This window comes from Amphiprion ocellaris, chromosome 13, assembly GCF_022539595.1.
Source record: "Amphiprion ocellaris isolate individual 3 ecotype Okinawa chromosome 13, ASM2253959v1, whole genome shotgun sequence".
Classification (NCBI taxonomy): domain Eukaryota; kingdom Metazoa; phylum Chordata; class Actinopteri; family Pomacentridae; genus Amphiprion; species Amphiprion ocellaris.
The window spans coordinates 2,091,482-2,109,538 of NC_072778.1; the positions used below are offsets into that span (position 1 = coordinate 2,091,482).

The 18,057-nt window shown below is 36.9% G+C and overlaps 1 protein-coding gene across 3 annotated transcripts in view; it reads left to right on the forward strand.

The window, feature by feature from the left end:
• The window catches only part of LOC111583752 (transcription factor COE3-like), a 188,745-nt gene that overhangs the window by 27,802 nt on the left and 142,886 nt on the right, over positions 1-18,057 (forward strand). For all 3 annotated transcript variants that reach the window (XM_055016818.1, XM_055016817.1, XM_055016816.1), the window contains exons 3-5: positions 3,448-3,511; positions 6,870-6,925; positions 15,873-15,946. In XM_055016818.1, coding sequence (XP_054872793.1) covers positions 3,448-3,511; positions 6,870-6,925; positions 15,873-15,946 — 194 coding nt within the window. The remainder of the gene's footprint in view (positions 1-3,447; positions 3,512-6,869; positions 6,926-15,872; positions 15,947-18,057) is intronic.

Genomic DNA, 18,057 nt, shown 5'->3' on the forward strand with positions numbered 1-18,057 from the left:
GGTTTATTTTGTCATGTTTTTCGTGTTTTTTGTTTCCAATTTAAACTCCAGATGAACAAATCCTACACTACAAAAGTTTTATTTGCATCTAAATAATGAATAGTATCTCGACATTGAGACAGTTGTTTTGAAACAGTGAAATTAAAAGTACTTTATAACTGAAAAATAACAAATGAGTGTATAAATAAAGTTAAATGACAGTGTCGGGATAAAAACTGTGAAAAATTAAAGAAAATACTTTATTTTATATTTAAAATGTGTGAATGTTGGTAAAATCAACATCTGAGAAACTCAGACAGAAGATCAGACGGCAGTTTGTCGGTTTTCCTCTTTAAAATCAACTTTAAACCTTTAATTCTAGAAATTATTTGATCCAATGGGAACATAAGAGATTTTAAGTCCAGTTTAAAACAATAAATCGGGTCAGAATGTTCACTGTAAGTATAAAAAAAGAGCTTAATAATGAACGTTTGCTTGATTTACAAATTTAAAATGTTGTGATATGAAATCAAAACTGGTATTTTTAGACGAGTATATTAAGTTTCTGTGTCTGTTTTTGACTTCAAGCTTCATATTTTAACCCAAAATCAGCTTTTATTTGCATTTAAATAAGAAACAGTTTCTAAGTCCAGATTTCGAGATGGGATGTAATTTATTTACTTAAAAATCTGAAACTCTGAAGAACGACGTGAAGAAAATACTTGATAACTAACGTTTTTAGTGTCAACTTTAAATAATTTACTCTTTAAAATCAACACCAAACCTATAAATATATAGAATTTATTTGACCCACCAGTAGTAGAAAACGGCTTTAAGTCGAGTTTAAAATGATAAATCAGGTCAAAATGTTTGCTCGAAGCCTAACAAGTAAAGATTTTCTGGCACAGAGAGTGAAAAACTTGACTTTTATACATTTTTTTGGTCAGTTTTTTAACGTAATTTACTTCTAAATTGGAATTATTTGTGAAATGTTTGTTCAGAATGACAAAATCCTACAAAAACTAGCATTTTTAGATGAATATATTCAAATTAAAAGATCAAAATTTACTTTTTGTGTCGCTTTCTGACTTCAAACTTAACATTTTAACCCCAAATCAGGTTTTATTTGCGTGTAAATAAGAAATAAACAGTTCCTAACTCCAGACTTCCAGCTCTGGTGTCTAGTAAACCTTAGTTTGTCGCTTTTCCTCTTTAAGATTGACTCCATACCTCTAATATATAGAATTTATTCCACTAAGCAGCAACATAAGAGGCTTTAAGTCCGGTTTAAAAAGACGTTTCCCCAGATTTCGGCCCCGGAGAGCGGCGGATAGTCTGAGAATACGTCGATGCTGCCGGTGAGGTTTGCTGACAGAAAGCAGCCGCCTCTGAAAGCTTCTCCTCCTAATAACACTAATGATAGTCACAGACAGGTTCGGGGGTGTTTGTTCTCTGATCGGCTGCCAGCTGGCACCGAGTCCTCCACGCCGCCCACTCGCTCGCCTCACCTCTGCTTTGACCTCTAGTCTCTCGCCCCGATCCCCGACACAAACGCACTGGGGCCGAGCCAACACTCCCAGGCACAGTTGGCAGCGAGCGAGCCGCCGCCCGACAGGCTGGAAGAGGCAACGAAAGAGGGGAATAAAAGGTTGAAAGAGAGGGAGAGAGCCGGAGAACAGGGGAGGAAAGGTCAAGAGAGAGAGCGGAGGGAGAAAAAAAAAAGACGAGGATTCACTCGTTTTCAGCCGAAGCTAATCTGAAAATCCAAAAGAGGAGTTTAGTATCGCTGTTTGGTGGCGGCAAATAAATAGAAACAACACAAGTAGGAGAGTCAGTTTTACCTTTTGGAGACCTGAAACTGTGAAGCAAAAATGTCTGTCAGATACACTCTTGGATAAATATTCATTATTTTCTGAATATTTTAACCAACATCAGTCCTGAAAACACGAAAAAGCAACTAAACGATGCCAACAGACAATAGAGAGACAGAAAAAGATGTTAAAAGATGCAAAATTAACAGAAACACAACAAAAGGAGGCACACCAACAAAAAAAGAGATGCAAAATTAAAACAAGTGCATTCAAAACAATCACAGAGACACAAAATGAGCTGAAAGAGAAGCAATAACACCACAAAGACTGAACAAACAGAAGATGCAACATTGACAAAAAAATTATTCCAAATAGACACAAAATACAAAAAGCAAGACTCAAAACACAGAAGAGATTCAAAACGATGGTAAAAAGAGGCAAAAAAAAGATGCAAAATTAACAGAAATTCTCCCAAACCGCCCACAAATAGACACAAAATACGATTTACAGGATGCAAAATGATGTCAAAAAGAGGACAAAATGAACAACAGTGCACATCAAATGACCTGAAAGAGGTACAAAAGAACAACTAAAGACTGCAAACGGACAGTAAAGAGACACAAGAAGATGTGAAAGAGACAAAATAACACCACAAAAAGACTGAACCAACAGTAGTAAGACATAAAATTGACCAAAAATTACCCCAAAATACGAATTACAAGATTCAAAAATTCAGAAGAGACTCAAGATGATGTCAAAAAGAGAAAAAAACAACGACAAAGAGATGCAAAATTAGCACAAACGCATACAAACAATCACAAAGGGAGATGAAATAACACAACAAAGAGACTGAATCAACAGAAGAAAGATGCAAAATTGACCAAAAATTACCTCAGACACAAAATTCGAAAAGCAAGATACAAAAACACAGAAGAGATGCAAAACGATATTAAAGAGGCAAACCAACAAAAAGAGATGCACAATTAAAGGAAATGCATAAAAACAATCACAAAGAGGCACAAAATGAGCCAAAAGGGAAGCAATAACACTGCAAAAAGACAAAAGAAATATGCAAAATAAACAAAAATATGCACAAAATGGCCTTTAAGTGGGGCAAAATAACATCTACAAGGTGCAAAAAGACGGAAAAATGACGCAAAAAGATGCAAACAAATGAGAAAATAGATGCAAAATTAAAACAAAAGATCTGCAAAAATACAAAAAAGACAACAAAAATCAGATTCAAAATGTAGACTTTATTGCAATAAATAAGAATTTAACTGCAGTCATTATTTAGTTTCTTTGTTCTGTTTACGTGCTGCGTTTAAGGTCCTTTATTCTGACATTACTCAGATTTAACAGGTCAATTTTTATGTCAGAAGTTAATAAATCGGACTTAAATAGAGTTTAAATGTAATCCTGACTCAGTGAAGCTGCATTTCGGTTTGTTTTCTCATTTCTTTGCTGTTATTTGCTGCTTCCGCAGCGACACAAAGACTGAACTTGAGCTCCAGGAAGCCTTAAAGTGTGAATAATTCCTGTTTCTGTCCCGTAAAGAGTCGGCGGGTCGTCGCGTCGCCGCTGGAAGCCGTAAATGTTTTATTACGTGTCGGTAAGTCGGCATTAAAAGTGTGATTCATGTGTGTTTGTGTGACAGGAGTACAACGGAGAGAAGACCAACAACGGAATCCACTACCGGCTACAGCTGCTCTACAGCAACGGTGAGTTCAGCTTTACAGATGCTGAAATATGGCAGAGAGGAAACCAAACTGTCCCAAAAAATCTTTGGTTTTTTCCCCAAATCCTTTCATTCTATACGAATGAAACAGAAAACCAAACTTTCCTCATAATTTTGGAAAAATTCAGCTGGAAAATGAGCCAAAACTGAGCCTAAATCAATCCTAAATCCTCTTATTCTGCAAGTCTAATAATAAAAAAAAAAACTGCCAAAAATACATTCTGACCCAAAAAAAATAGGGACTTTTCAGCTGATCTAGGATAATATTGTAAAAATTAATTCATGTTTTTTTCAGTTTTTGTAGAATAAATGTTCATCAAAACGTAACTTCCTGTCTATGATTAACCCTCCTGTTGTCTTCATTTACAGGCACCAAAAATATTGTTTCCTTGTCTGAAAAAAATCCAAAAATTCAGCAAAAAAAATTCCCCAAATTTTTGATAATTTGCAAAACCTTCAGGAAGAAAATTCCAATAATTCCTTAAAAGTTTTATTTAAAAAAAATCCCCCAAATTTGGCAAGAAAATTTTTGTAAATATTTTCAAAAAATGAGCAAAAATCTTCCAAAAAAAATCCTAATAATATCTAAAGTGATTCCATGTATATCAGTAAAACTTCTAAGATTTTCTTTAAGAACATTCACAAAAAAATCAACCAAAATCCAGTGAAATTCGCTGGATTTTGGTTGATTTTAATGTGAATGTTCTGAAAGAAACATTTTTAACATTTCTTTTTTTCCACCAAAAAATGTTCAAAAAGTTCCCAAAAATGTTGAAAATGTGGACATCAGAAGTTTCACTGTGAAAATATATTTGTTTTTCCACATTTTCAAACTTTTAAACGGGTCAATTTTGACCCGCAGGGCGATACGAGGGTTAATGACATATAACTGTTGTACTGTTAAAAAAAAAAAAAAAAAAGATGTTTTTGAGTTTAAGTGATTAGAAGAGCGAAAAATAAGTTTTATTATGTAGTTTAGGGACGTTCAAAATGCTCTGAATAAGGGTTTTCAGTAGTTTCTGCTTCTCCTGTTTCCATTAGCGATAAATTAAAATTCCTACTGTCGCTCTGTGGAATCAGAAATGCAAAAACTGAACAAGAAACACACAAACCAGGAAGTTAGCTGCTTTCACAGCGGCTAATGGCTAGCAGCTAAGTTAGCGAATTACAGAAAACGCCCGAATATTTCACTTATTGCAGCTGGCATATCAGCCCATGAAATAAATAAAAAATAACTAACAAAATAAATAAAGAAAATACATAAGATAAAATAAAGTAAAATCAATTCAATAAAAATAATAAAATAAGTCAATGCATTAAAACATAAAATAGAATGAAATAAATAAATAAAATAAAATTAATAAAATGAAAATAATAAAATAAATGCATCAATAAATAACTACCAAAATAAAGTAAAATACAATTTGTAAAATTAGCAAACTAAATCAATACATCAATCAATAAAATACATAAAATAAACAAAAAAAAACTAGCTAACTAAATAACTAAATAAATAAAATGCAATTTTTGAAATTAAATTAATAAAATAAATCAATACATCAAGAAATAAAATGTTTAAAATAAATTAAAAAATTGAATAAATAAAATAAAGCAAAATGAAATCAATCATTTCCTCTGGCTGCAGTGCCGTAGGTTTCTGCAGGATAAAGGCCTAAATGTCACTCTATCTGCATTTATAACCAGAAGCCCTGTCAATAAATGTACATAATGGAGATATTTACAATATTTTATCAGTTTTTTGAAAATTTTAATCAGTATATAAGGCAAAAAAAGATGTTCCCTTGAGTTACAGGGCTGCAAGTCTTTCTTTTTCTGCAGGATAAATGCTAAAACCAGTCAATGAATGTAAGAAAAAAGAAATTTTGACAATATTTTTTCAATTTCTATCAGGCACATAAGAAGTTTCCTCTGGCTACAGGACTGCATGTTGTTCAGTTTAGAACCAGCAAATATGTCAATAAGTGGGAATAAATGGAAGTATTGACAATATTATGATTTTTTTTTTTTTGATTTTTAGCCAGTTTAGTCTAGCTGCAGGGCTACAGATCGTTCATTTTCTGCAGGATAAAGGTTTAAATGTCATAAAATGAGCATCCAACAACAGATATCCTGTCAATAAATGCAATTTTTAAACACATTAGCATCTTTTTGCTGCTCTCAGCCTCGTTAACGATGACTGACGACTTGAAACCGAACCTAACTTGAGTCTTTTTTAAACGGCGGCGATGCGGATCAGGTGCTCCTTTTGTTCTGGCTGGATTCTCGATCTGTCGTCTTGATTGATGAAGTCGAGCCGCTGATCGCTCCTTTTCTGAACTTTCCTGGACAGCGATTTAGAATTTTGTGGAGAAGTTATTAAAGGTCACCTCGGCGTTTTAACTTGTTAAGACGCTGCGAGGCTGGAAAAAGTTTTTCAGCGAGCGAGGCCCGAGCAGCGCCGCTCACATCTGGAATATCGGACGGCCTCTGGTTTGTCCATCGGAGGGGGAACGGAGGGAAGTTCAGCTGATTGGAAACACACAGCTCGGCTCTGTGCTGGCTCCAGTCCAGCCGTAATGCTCCCAGACCCCTGCAGAAGCTCCAGATAAAGTGGGACATAAAAGAGCGTTTTCTTCCAGAGGGGGATAAATCACTCTAATATGAGGCGGCGGCGGCGGATTAGCATCGTACAGAGGTAATTGACCTCATCTGCAACTGGGACGGATAGCCGCCATTTAGGCCGCCGAGCGAGGAGTGAATCATGTCAATTAGGAGGCGGAGGAAGCTGCGAGGAAACGGTCCGAGAAACAAGAGGAAGAGAGGGGGAAGAAAGAAAAACACAATTAGAGCTACTCCGCCGCTAACAGGTGTTCGCCACAATTTGCTGCCTCCACCCCATGTCGTGTTCGTGTCACATTTACGCTCAGATGCATGGCTAATAAAAGACACGGCGTCCTGATTGATATTTAATTTGTCGGAGAAAGAGGATTCCTTGTTATCCTTGAGGAAAAAAGGCGGCGGTGGGGGGGCCGTGGAAGCGCTCGGCAGTTAAAGGCGGCGCGGCCTATAAATAATAAACAGCTCTGGAGCAGCGCTAATGTTTGTTTTTGCTGAGGGGGGTTAGCATAGCGAGAGACGACAAGAGCTACAGAAAACATAAATACACAACCGGGACATAAATAACAGCAGAATTCATTTGCAGCACATTATTAGGAATCAGCCCCTTTGTCGGGGAGGGATTCTTTTACTGGGAGCGCATTAGCACAGGAGGCTAACGCATGCATGTATGAACACAATGTTGTTGTTGTTGTGCAGCTCATTAGTGTTTGTGTATCTTTCAGGCATCAGGACAGAACAGGACCTTTACGTTCGGCTGATAGACTCCATGACCAAACAGGTGAGAAGTTCATTCAGTCACGTTTGTTAACCCTCCTGTTGTCCTCATTTACAGGCACCAAAAAATATTGTTTCCTTGTCTGAAAAAAATCCAAAAATTCAGCAAAAATTTCCCCAAATTTCTGAAAATTGCAAAACCTTCAGGAAGAAAATTTCAATAATTCCTTCAAAGTTTCCCCTTTCCCCCAAATTTGGCAAGAAAATTCTTGTAAATATTTTCAAAAAATGAGTAAAAATCTCCAAAAAAATAGTAAAAATATCGAAAATGATTCCATATATAGCAGTAAAGCTTCTAGTATTTTCTGAAGGACATTGACAAAAAAAATTGTTTGTCAATGTTCTGAAGAAACATTTTTAACATTTCTTATTTTCCACCAAAAAATGTTCAAAAATTTCCCAAAAATGTTGAAAATGTGGACATCAGAAGTTTCACTGTGAAAATATATTTGTTTTTCCACATTTTCAAACTTTTAAACGGGTCAATTTTGACCCGCAGGGCGATACGAGGGTTAATGACATATAACTGTTGTACTGTTAAAAAAAAAAAAAAAAAAGATGTTTTTGAGTTTAAGTGATTAGAAGAGCGAAAAATAAGTTTTATTATGTAGTTTAGGGACGTTCAAAATGCTCTGAATAAGGGTTTTCAGTAGTTTCTGCTTCTCCTGTTTCCATTAGCGATAAATTAAAATTCCTACTGTCGCTCTGTGGAATCAGAAATGCAAAAACTGAACAAGAAACACACAAACCAGGAAGTTAGCTGCTTTCACAGCGGCTAATGGCTAGCAGCTAAGTTAGCGAATTACAGAAAACAGAAGTTTCACTGTGAAAATATTTTTTTCCACATTTTCAAACTTTGAAACGGGTCAATTTGACCCGCAGGACGACACGTTTGTTAAACTTGTTTCTGTATGTAAATCTGCTCATTTCACACAGAAAAATGACAGGAAAAGTGTTTTAAGCCTCGGAGAATGGACGTATTTAGGTGGAAATTAACAGATAATTAGCAAACATACAATATACACTGAAAAAACACAAATTCCCGTGAAAAAAACTACAAATGTCTGCAAAATAATTATATTTTTAGCCGATTTTTAACACAGGAAAGCTGCGTAATTGGTCACACATTGTAGAACGAATTATTATTTCGTAAAATTACCAAAATAAAGTTGGCCATAACTGTAAATAACGTCCACATCAAAAATCTGTAGGAAAAAAGTTCCTTTACAACATTTAGCTATAAAATTCTGCTGTTTTTACTCTATTTTAATAAGAAAAAAATTAATAATTTCACACGTTTTGCCATTATTTCAAAGAAAAAATGTATAAAAGAATAAATGAAAAATGTCAAGTAATTTTTTTAACTGAAATTTTACATATTTTACCTGTTTTGTTAAATTACAGAAAATATCCAAAAGAGGTATAAATTCAAATCAAAAATCTGTAATTTTATTAATAATAATTTGTTCTCCGATGTAAACAACAGGTAAAATCTGTAAAATATTAATAATAATAATAGTAATACATTTTTTTAATGCACACAATAACTGGAAAATTGTCCAAAAATATTCAAACAATGTCCAAAATTACTTTTAAAAAATTCAGGTGCATTCTGGGTAAACTTTCAAGGCTGGTTTTGTGTTTTTTTTTGTGGTTGTTTTGTGTCTTTTCTGACCTGGACCTCCACAGTGAATGCATAGTCCTGACAGTGAAGAACAGCGGTGGGAGTGTGATGATATGTAGCTGGAGAAAAACTTTAAACAGTGCATTCTGGGTAAACTTCCAAGGCCCATATCATCATGTGTGATAGGTGGTTGGTCAGAACAAGTTCTAGACAATAAAAGGATTATTTGAAGACACAATTCACTATTTAAATAAATGTTTTAATGTAATCATTTCTTAACTAGAAGTGAAACCAGGTTCGAGGCTCTGATTGATTTTTAATGCAGCTACAGCAATGTGAAGCTACATCCTGTTAGCTTAGCTTCAGTCAGCGACACACCGTCCAGCATCTCCACAGCAGCTGATTAACGGGATTCATCTACAACAGAAATGTCAAAAAACACTTCAATTTCTTGGCTTTGGCTGCAGTTTCTGCTCCGGTTTCCTGGCAGAAAGTTGGACTCCCCCTGAAACCACAAACTTTCTGTGACCCCTGAACGTTACAGAAACTAATAAAAAACCTAACCTTCTGCGGCTCTTCTGTTAGCTCTTCCCTTTAACTCAGAGCTTCCTAAACACTCCTCCTCCTGACTTTCCTGATGTGTTTTCCTTTCCACTCGGTCTTCAGCTGACTCCACATCCTCCCACTTTTCCGGTTTTCACTCACTCAGAACCCCCCCGTGTGGGATTTGAACCTGTGAAAGCTTTCGCTGCCAACAAAAAACCCCAAATATTTCCAGATTCCAGGCGATCCTGCCGGCCGAGCTGCAGATCCTCCTGTTGCTCCTCAAAAATGTTCATCTGAAGACCAAAATCTGGAAGTTCTGAGCCAGAAAACGGAAAATAATCACTTTAAAACCAAATAAAAATGCAAATTTCCTACATTAAATGTTGTACAAACGGCACTTTGTTGTAGTAATGATTATTTTATTAATGATTAATCTAACTAGTCATTTGGTCTCATAAAAGTCAGAAAATACCATCAAAGTCACATCTTTAAATGCTGTGTTTTGTGAAATAAACGGAAAAATATTCAGTTTACATCAAAAACGCCTCGTTATAATTTAAATTTCTTTGTTTAAGTCATTAAGTTTGTCCCCATTTTTGAAAAAAACACACTTTTAAGTAGTTTTAATGGGTAATAGCAAAATCAGAGCGTGTCATAAAATATATTAAACATGTTGTGAACTCTTCTCAGACGAATAACTTTAACTGTAATATTCACGTATTTATGCACGTAATACTTAATTTTCCAAGCTTGCACTAAATGTTAGAGTTTATATTCTCGGTTCTGTCATTCTGGGCCTCACTTTTCTTTTTTTTGTTACGTTTTTTTTCCCATTTTACGACTTATTTTTGTTCTTTTGTGTCTCTTTTAAGTTGTCTCATGCCTCTTTGTGTTGTTTTTTCGTGTTTTTTGTTTTGCATCTCAATTTTGGCATTTTGTGTCTTGTAAGAGTTTTTTCCCTTTTTAAAAAAAAAAGTCTGGCTGCAGTTCAACCTGAAAATTCTCTAAATTGTTTTACACAGCTGAGTCAGTTATGGAAATTAGGCTTTTTCTAGTTTTTTAACAGACTCTGGTGAGATCACGTTGTTTATTCTTGGAGATTTTGTTGAACAGATCACATAGAATAAAGTGATTTTGATGAAATATCGTAATTCTAAGCTCATATTTCCGTTAATGTCACCGATGCGTGATGTGTTCAAAGACAGTTACAAGGTTTAAAATCTGCTGATTCTCTTTGTTCTTCCAGTTTCTGGCTGATAATGTGTCATTTTGACCAAAAGACTTGAAGAATTAAATGATGTTGATGAAATATCAGAGTTTTATGCAGAGATTTGGTTATTTTTGTTGAAAAAGGTCGGAAATCCCAATATCTAATTCAGTCACCGTTGGTCACAGTTGAGTCCGTCATGGAGAGTCATTTTTTTATTGTTTTACAGACTCTGGTGAGATTAAATTGTTAATTTTTTAAGTACATTTTTTGTTATTTTACAGATAGTCACATAGGATACGTTTAAAGACCATTGGAAGCATAAAAATCGCAGTGATTCTTTCTCTTCTTCCAGTTTCTGTCAGATTATTGGTGTCATTTAGCCAAAAAGACAACTGTGGAATAAAGTTATGTTGATGAAATATCAGAGTTTTAAGCAGAGATTTGTTTTTTTTTTTTTGTTGAAAAAGGGTGGAATTCCCATTTACTATTTCTGTTTTTTCATCTCATTTTCCAAATGAGACGCATAGAATGAAGGGATTGTAATGACATGTTGGGATTTTAAGCTCAGATTTAGTTAATTTTTAGAGTGAAGTGTCTGTTAGATGTTTTACTGCCGTTGGAAAGTAGAAAATCTGGAGATAGTTTCTTTTTCTACAGTTTCTGGCTGGTAAACGGTGTCATCATAGTGATTTAAAAAAGAAAAAACAGAGAAAAGTTGATTTTCCAGCCTGCTGGGAGTTCAGACAGTTAAATAAGATGAAAAAGACGCCGTTGGAAGCATCTTTTTGAAGTTAAACTAGTTTTTGGTGAACTTACATGAAGTCAGATAGCAAACAGTAACGCCTGGTTGGATCGTTTCCAAACACCTGTTAAGTCCTGCAGCGCCTCCTCCTCCAGCTCCTCCTTCCTCCTACTTATCCCCCGGTCACATCGCCCCCCTCGGCCTGTCGGCATGTCACCGATCGATGCTCGGGGCGGCTCCCAACAAACCGATCAATAGGCCCTAATGTGGCGCAGCGACGGCACACTGGAGACAATAATCCTGACACCTCCTCCTCCACCTCCACCTCCCGCTACATGACACCCCGTCGGTAGGCGGTCGGAGCTGACAGATGGGTCGGCTGGAGTCCCAGCGGATCGATGGAGCCCCGCCGAGCGCCGGTTAGAGCCCCACGGCCGCCGGATTGTCAGACCGAGGAGGAGCCGCATTAATGCAGATTGGACCGCAGCCACCAGCGCATCTACAGCCGCTGACATCACACAGCGCCGGCCGGGGAACGCTGCAGGGGTCGGTTCTGGAGAGGAGAATCTCACCACCATGTAGGCACCTTCTGAAGCAGAACTTAGAGCCGAAACAACCCAAAACTCAAATAAATACAACATTTATCATCTTTAAATATGTCTGAGTAAAACCTCTGTCCTCACTGTTCACCTTCTGAGACGCTCCTGCTGTCAAAAAACTGCAAAAACACAAAAAATACACTAATGCATTTCATAAAAATGTAAAATATGAACCAAAACCACAGCTTAAAGAGCTAAAATAACTCAAATAAATACAACATTTATTATCTGGAAATAGATCTGAGCAAAACCTCTGTCCTCACTGTTCACCTTCTGAGACGTCCCTGCTGTCAAATATCTGCAAAAATACAGAAAAATACGCTAATGCGATTCAGAAAAATGTGAACCAAAATCAGAACTTGCAGCTAAAATAACTTAAATATAGAAATTGCCATCTGTAAATATTTCAGATTTATAAAAATCTCCATCCTCACTGTTCACCTTCAGAAATGCGTTCAAAAACCCTGCTAAAATACAGAAAAAAACTACTGCGATTCATAAAAATGTAAAATATGAACCAAAGCCACAACTTAACGAGCTAAAATGACTTAAGTAAATACATTTATCATCTGTAAATAGTCCTATGCAAAATCTCAATCCCTGCTTTCACAAAACACACAAAAATCCACTTATTTCTACATCTGCTTTATAAAAATGTAAAATATGAACCTTCTGAAACATTACTGCCTTCACAAAACCACAACAATCCAGAGAAATCCTCCTTTTTTTATATCTCAGATATATAGAAATATACAGTATGAACCAAAACCCAAACTGAGAAAGTAAAATTACTGAAATAAATACAATTTTTATCATCTTTAAATAGATCTCAGCAAAATCTCTGTCTTTACTGTTCATCTTCTGAAACAACCCTGCTGTCAAAAAACTGCAGAACCCAAAAAAATCCACTTTTTTACATCTCAGATTCAACAAAATGTAAAATATGAACCGGAATGTAGGATTTAAACAAGATGAAACCACTGAAATTAATATGAATGTCATCTGTAAATACTTCTGTCCTCTCTGCTGATCTTCTAAAACATTATTGCTTTCAAAAAAACCTCAAAGAAATCCTCCTTTTTTAAAACAAAATCTGATGTATAAAAATGTAAAATATGAAGCAGAACTTACGACGCTGGTTTTTTGACACTTTTTTACAAAATTAAAACCATCAACTTACTAAAAAAAAGCTTAGGATTACCTAAAATTTGAAGTTTCCGTTAACGGTTGCCACTTTCCCAAACAAGTCCTCACATTTATAGAAATTTGCTTCTAAAAAATGTCCTCGATTTACTTTCACTTTTGAAAAAAATGGAGTAACTTTTTGAACAGGTGTTTAATCTTTAAATAAAGTCTTGCAGTTATCCTAAAGTTATGTCCACTTTGCGTCCATATTTTGTCCAAAATGTCCTCGCTTTTATTTCAAAACGTCTGAGGTCGGTCCTCACAAAGATGGTGAAACGGGCCTGTGAAGCTGGCAGCAGAAAGTGGACATTAATCCTCCAACGAGCACCAAAGCCAAAATACGATCACACACACTCAGGATTCTTGCATCAGGAATGATGATGTATAAATATCGACCAGCGAATATAGTGTGTGTGCGTGTGTGTCTGATGCAATCCACATCCCTGCTGGTCAAACTGGAGCATTTTAATCCGGACGAACAGAGCCAGGATCAGGATCAATAATGCAGAAGTAGTCGTTATCCTAAAAGTATTGTCCCCCAGGGGTGTGCACGTGTGTGTGTGTGTGTGCGTGTGCGTGCGCGTGCGTGTGCGTGTGCGTGTGCGTGTGTGTGTGTGTGTGTGTGTGCAGGGCGGAGGTCTGTTTTGACTATAAAGGTGGATGAGGTAGTTGGTAGGTCATCGCAGGAACAGAGGGGGAGGAGGACACACATGCTTTTAGTGGAGTTCATTTACAGCCACCAGGGTATTACAAAACCCACTCACACACACACCACCGTGCTATCTTTGTGAGGACCCTCGCCGATAGGACACGATCAGAACCGACCCCGGCCGCATTCGGACCCCCTCCTGACCCAAACCTGAACCCCCAAACTGGGTCAGAAACGTCTGTTGGTCCTCACAGATATAGTGTAGTATAGCGGCTCACACACACCTCGCCGTGGTCTCAGCGGTCATCCGTCATCCGGACGCTGACATGACAGCTCCACAGGGGTGAGGAGGGGGGCTTCATCCCGGGACACCACCCGCCATCTGGCAGGGAATTCTGGGAAGTCCAGGGCAGACTGAGACCACCGAAAGGGGGGCGGTGGGAGACCATGTTAGACTTTACTGGACAAAATAAAAGGAACACCTGCAACCAGTTTACACTGATTTAACCCAGTGTAGTCTGTAGGTAAACCAGTTTAGTCTGCAGGTAAACCAGTTTACTGCTGGTAAACCCAGTGTAGTCTGTAGGTAAACCAGTTTAGTCTGCAGGTAAACCAGTTTACTGCTGGTAAACCCATATTAGTCTGCAGGTAAACCAGTTTACACTGATTTAACCCAGTTTAGTCTGCAGGTAAACCAGTTTAGTCTGCAGGTAAACCCAGTTTAGTCTGCAGGTAAACTCAGTTTAGTCTGCAGGTAAACCAGTTTAGTCTGCAGGTAAACCCAGTTTAGTCTGCAGGTAAACTCAGTTTAGTCTGCAGGTAAACCAGTTTACACTGATTTAACCCAGTTTAGTCTGCAGGTAAACCAGTTTACACTGATTTAACCCAGTTTAGTCTGCAGGTAAACTCAGTTTAGTCTGCAGGTAAACCAGTTTACACTGATTTAACCCAGTTTAGTCTGCAGGTAAACTCAGTTTAGTCTGCAGGTAAACCAGTTTACACTGATTTAACCCAGTTTAGTCTGCAGGTAAACCAGTTTACACTGATTTAACCCAGTTTAGTCTGCAGGTAAACTCAGTTCAGTCTGCAGGTAAACCAGTTTACACTGATTTAACCCAGTTTAGTCTGCAGGTAAACTCAGTCTGCAGGTAAACCAGTTTACACTGATTTAACCCAGTTTAGTCTGCAGGTAAACCAGTTTACACTGATTTAACCCAGTTTAGTCTGCAGGTAAACTCAGTTCAGTCTGCAGGTAAACCAGTTTACACTGATTTAACCCAGTTTAGTCTGCAGGTAAACTCAGTCTGCAGGTAAACCAGTTTACACTGATTTAACCCAGTTTAGTCTGCAGGTAAACCAGTTTACACTGATTTAACCCAGTTTAGTCTGCAGGTAAACTCAGTCTGCAGGTAAACCTGTTCACATTGATTTAACCCAGTTTAGTCAGCATGTAAACCAGTTTACACTGATTTAACCCAGTTTTTTCTGCGAGTAAACCAGTTTACTGCTGGTTTAACCCAGTTTAGTCTGCAGGTAAACCAGTTGACACTGATTTAACCCAGTTTAGTCTGCAGGTAAACTCAGTTCAGTCTGCAGGTAAACCAGTTTACACTGATTTAACCCAGTTTAGTCTGCAGGTAAACTCAGTCTGCAGGTAAACCAGTTTACACTGATTTAACCCAGTTTAGTCTGCAGGTAAACCAGTTTACACTGATTTAACCCAGTTTAGTCTGCAGGTAAACTCAGTTTAGTCTGCAGGTAAACCAGTTTACACTGATTTAACCCAGTTTAGTCTGCAGGTAAACTCAGTTCAGTCTGCAGGTAAACCAGTTTACACTGATTTAACCCAGTTTAGTCTGCAGGTAAACTCAGTCTGCAGGTAAACCAGTTTACACTGATTTAACCCAGTTTAGTCTGCAGGTAAACCAGTTTACACTGATTTAACCCAGTTTAGTCTGCAGGTAAACTCAGTCTGCAGGTAAACCTGTTCACATTGATTTAACCCAGTTTAGTCAGCATGTAAACCAGTTTACACTGATTTAACCCAGTTTTTTCTGCGAGTAAACCAGTTTACTGCTGGTTTAACCCAGTTTAGTCTGCAGGTAAACCAGTTTACCACTGGGTTACATTGACCATAAACTGGTTTACAATTTAAGAAGCAGTTTTTTCTGGTTTACATGTGCATTAATTTCGTGTCAGTATCTACTAAACTGGTTTGTAAAACAAATAAACTGGTTTATTTGTTAACTAAACCTGAATTTTAAAATCAAATATCAGAAAAATTGTGTTGTTCGTTTTCCGTTTATTTTTTTTCTCCACAAACCTTCTGTTAGCTCGACAGACGTACAAAACCAAGGCTGCATCTCTAAAACGTGTTTTTCTGTTTGTTCCATCAGCCGATCCTGTACGAAGGTCAGGACAAGAACCCGGAGATGTGCCGCGTCCTCCTCACCCACGAGATCATGTGCAGGTAACACAACGTGAACACAACAGACACACACAGCATCTGCTCAGTGGAACGGCTGCAGAGTTTCTATGTTGGTGGTTTAAACACAGAAACACACACTCGTCTCTCTGCAGTGTGTGTTAGCATGTTAGCGTGTTAGCATGGTAGCATATATGTGTTGATGTACAGACAGATCCTTATTTTTAAATGGAAATATGACCAAACAAAGGTTCAGATTATCAAAATAAAAGCATATATGATGTAAATGGAGGATAAACTGGTTTATACAAGCTGTAAACTGGGAGAGCTACCAAGCTAACTGGTTTATCTGATGTGGTGTGTTCTGACAGTCCACATTAAGGATTATTCCCATTGTTGATTAATCTGTTGAACATTTTTATCGTTAAAATGGTGAAAAACGTGTTTCCCAACCTGTCAAATGTCTTGTTTTGTCCAAATGTATTGTTTAATGTCATCAAGGAGGAAAGAAACCAGAAAATGCTCACTTTTAAGAAGCTTTAATCTCATTATTTTGATTTTAAAAAAACATTTCTGATTAATTTAATAGTTGACAACTAATGGCGGCAGCTGCGTTTTATTTTGAAATCTGTCGGAGAAAACCAGATGAGCAGCGAGGGAGTGTGTTTTTCGGCCTGTTTGTTGGGGTTGTGTGTGCTGTTGTGTGTGTTGCTGTGTGTTTGTGCGTCTGTAAGAGAGAAAACAGAGCAGCTGTTGGCTTGTTGTTCATCACACCAATCAACACGTTTCCTGCCCTGCGTGTCTCTGCTGCTGGTTTTACTGGTTCAGGCTGAGGAGTGAAGAGTGTGTGGGGTGAAAATAGGACACACACACACACACACATCATATATATACACACACAAACACACACACATAAATACACAACTGTGAGTCTGCAGACTGAGTTGGAGCTGCAGCGTTTTATTCCTCCACATGTGGACGAAAAACTGATTTTTAAACATTTCTTTGTTGTTGTTTTTTTTAATCGTTTGTGATGTTAAGCTGGTTTCCAGTTACAGTAAACTGGTCAGTGTGATTCATGTATAAACTAATCTAAATGTGAATTAATCAGTTAATCTTCAGATTAAACTGGTGATCTATATAAACTAGTACATAAATATGAAATAAACAGGTTTAGATGAGCGGGATAATTGGATTTCTTGAGCAGAAATGCCGATTATTTGCAGAGTAAACTGGTCTAAATGTCCATTTTGCAGATTGGCATATAAATTAAACTGGTTTATCTAGCTTTGGTGTGTAGTAAACTGTTATGTCTGTGACAACTAGCACATAAATATGGAGTTAAGAGGTTTAGATTAGTGGCAAACTGATGTACATCATCAGTTATTTGGTTTATCTGTAAACATTTTCCTGTTTGTTCAATATAAACTGGTCTAAATGTGCAGGTAACTGGTTAATTTGGAGATTAAACTGGTTTTATTTGTAAACCTTTAAAGTAATCTGGTGTATCTGGTTTTGGTTTGTAGTAAACTGGTAAATCTGTATAAAGTAGTACATAAATATAGAGTCAACAGGTTTGGATTAGCAGGAAATTGAATGACTTGCAAATATTTGGTTTATCTGGTTCGTTAGCTAGTCTAAAGATGCATTGAAGTGGTTTATTTGGCTTTTTAAAGTGTGTAGTACACCGGTATAATCAGCTATTTAGCATTTAAACTCGTGTAAATGTTGTTGTTTGAGTAATCTGGTAAATCTGTATAAACTAGTACATAAATATGCAGTTATCTGGTTTATCTGCAGAGTTAACCAGTATGAATGTTGAATGTAAACTGGTTTAATTATAGGTAGGTGTGTTGAATGGTAAACTAATGTAAATGTGCACTAAACTGGTTAATCAAACTTTTTTAAGAGACTGTAATAAAATTGTAAAATCATCTAGTTAACATTTAGACTAGTGTAAATAAGAAGTAAACTGACATTGTGAGAAGACTGGTACATAAATCTAGAGTAAACTGGTTTAGTTTTGTGGGAAACTGATTTACATCCGCAAGTGTAAACATAGGTAGGTGTGTTGAATGTGAACTAGTGTAAATGGGCACTAAACTGATTAATCTAGTCTTCCAGATGTGTAATAAACCTGTAAAATCAGCTGGTTA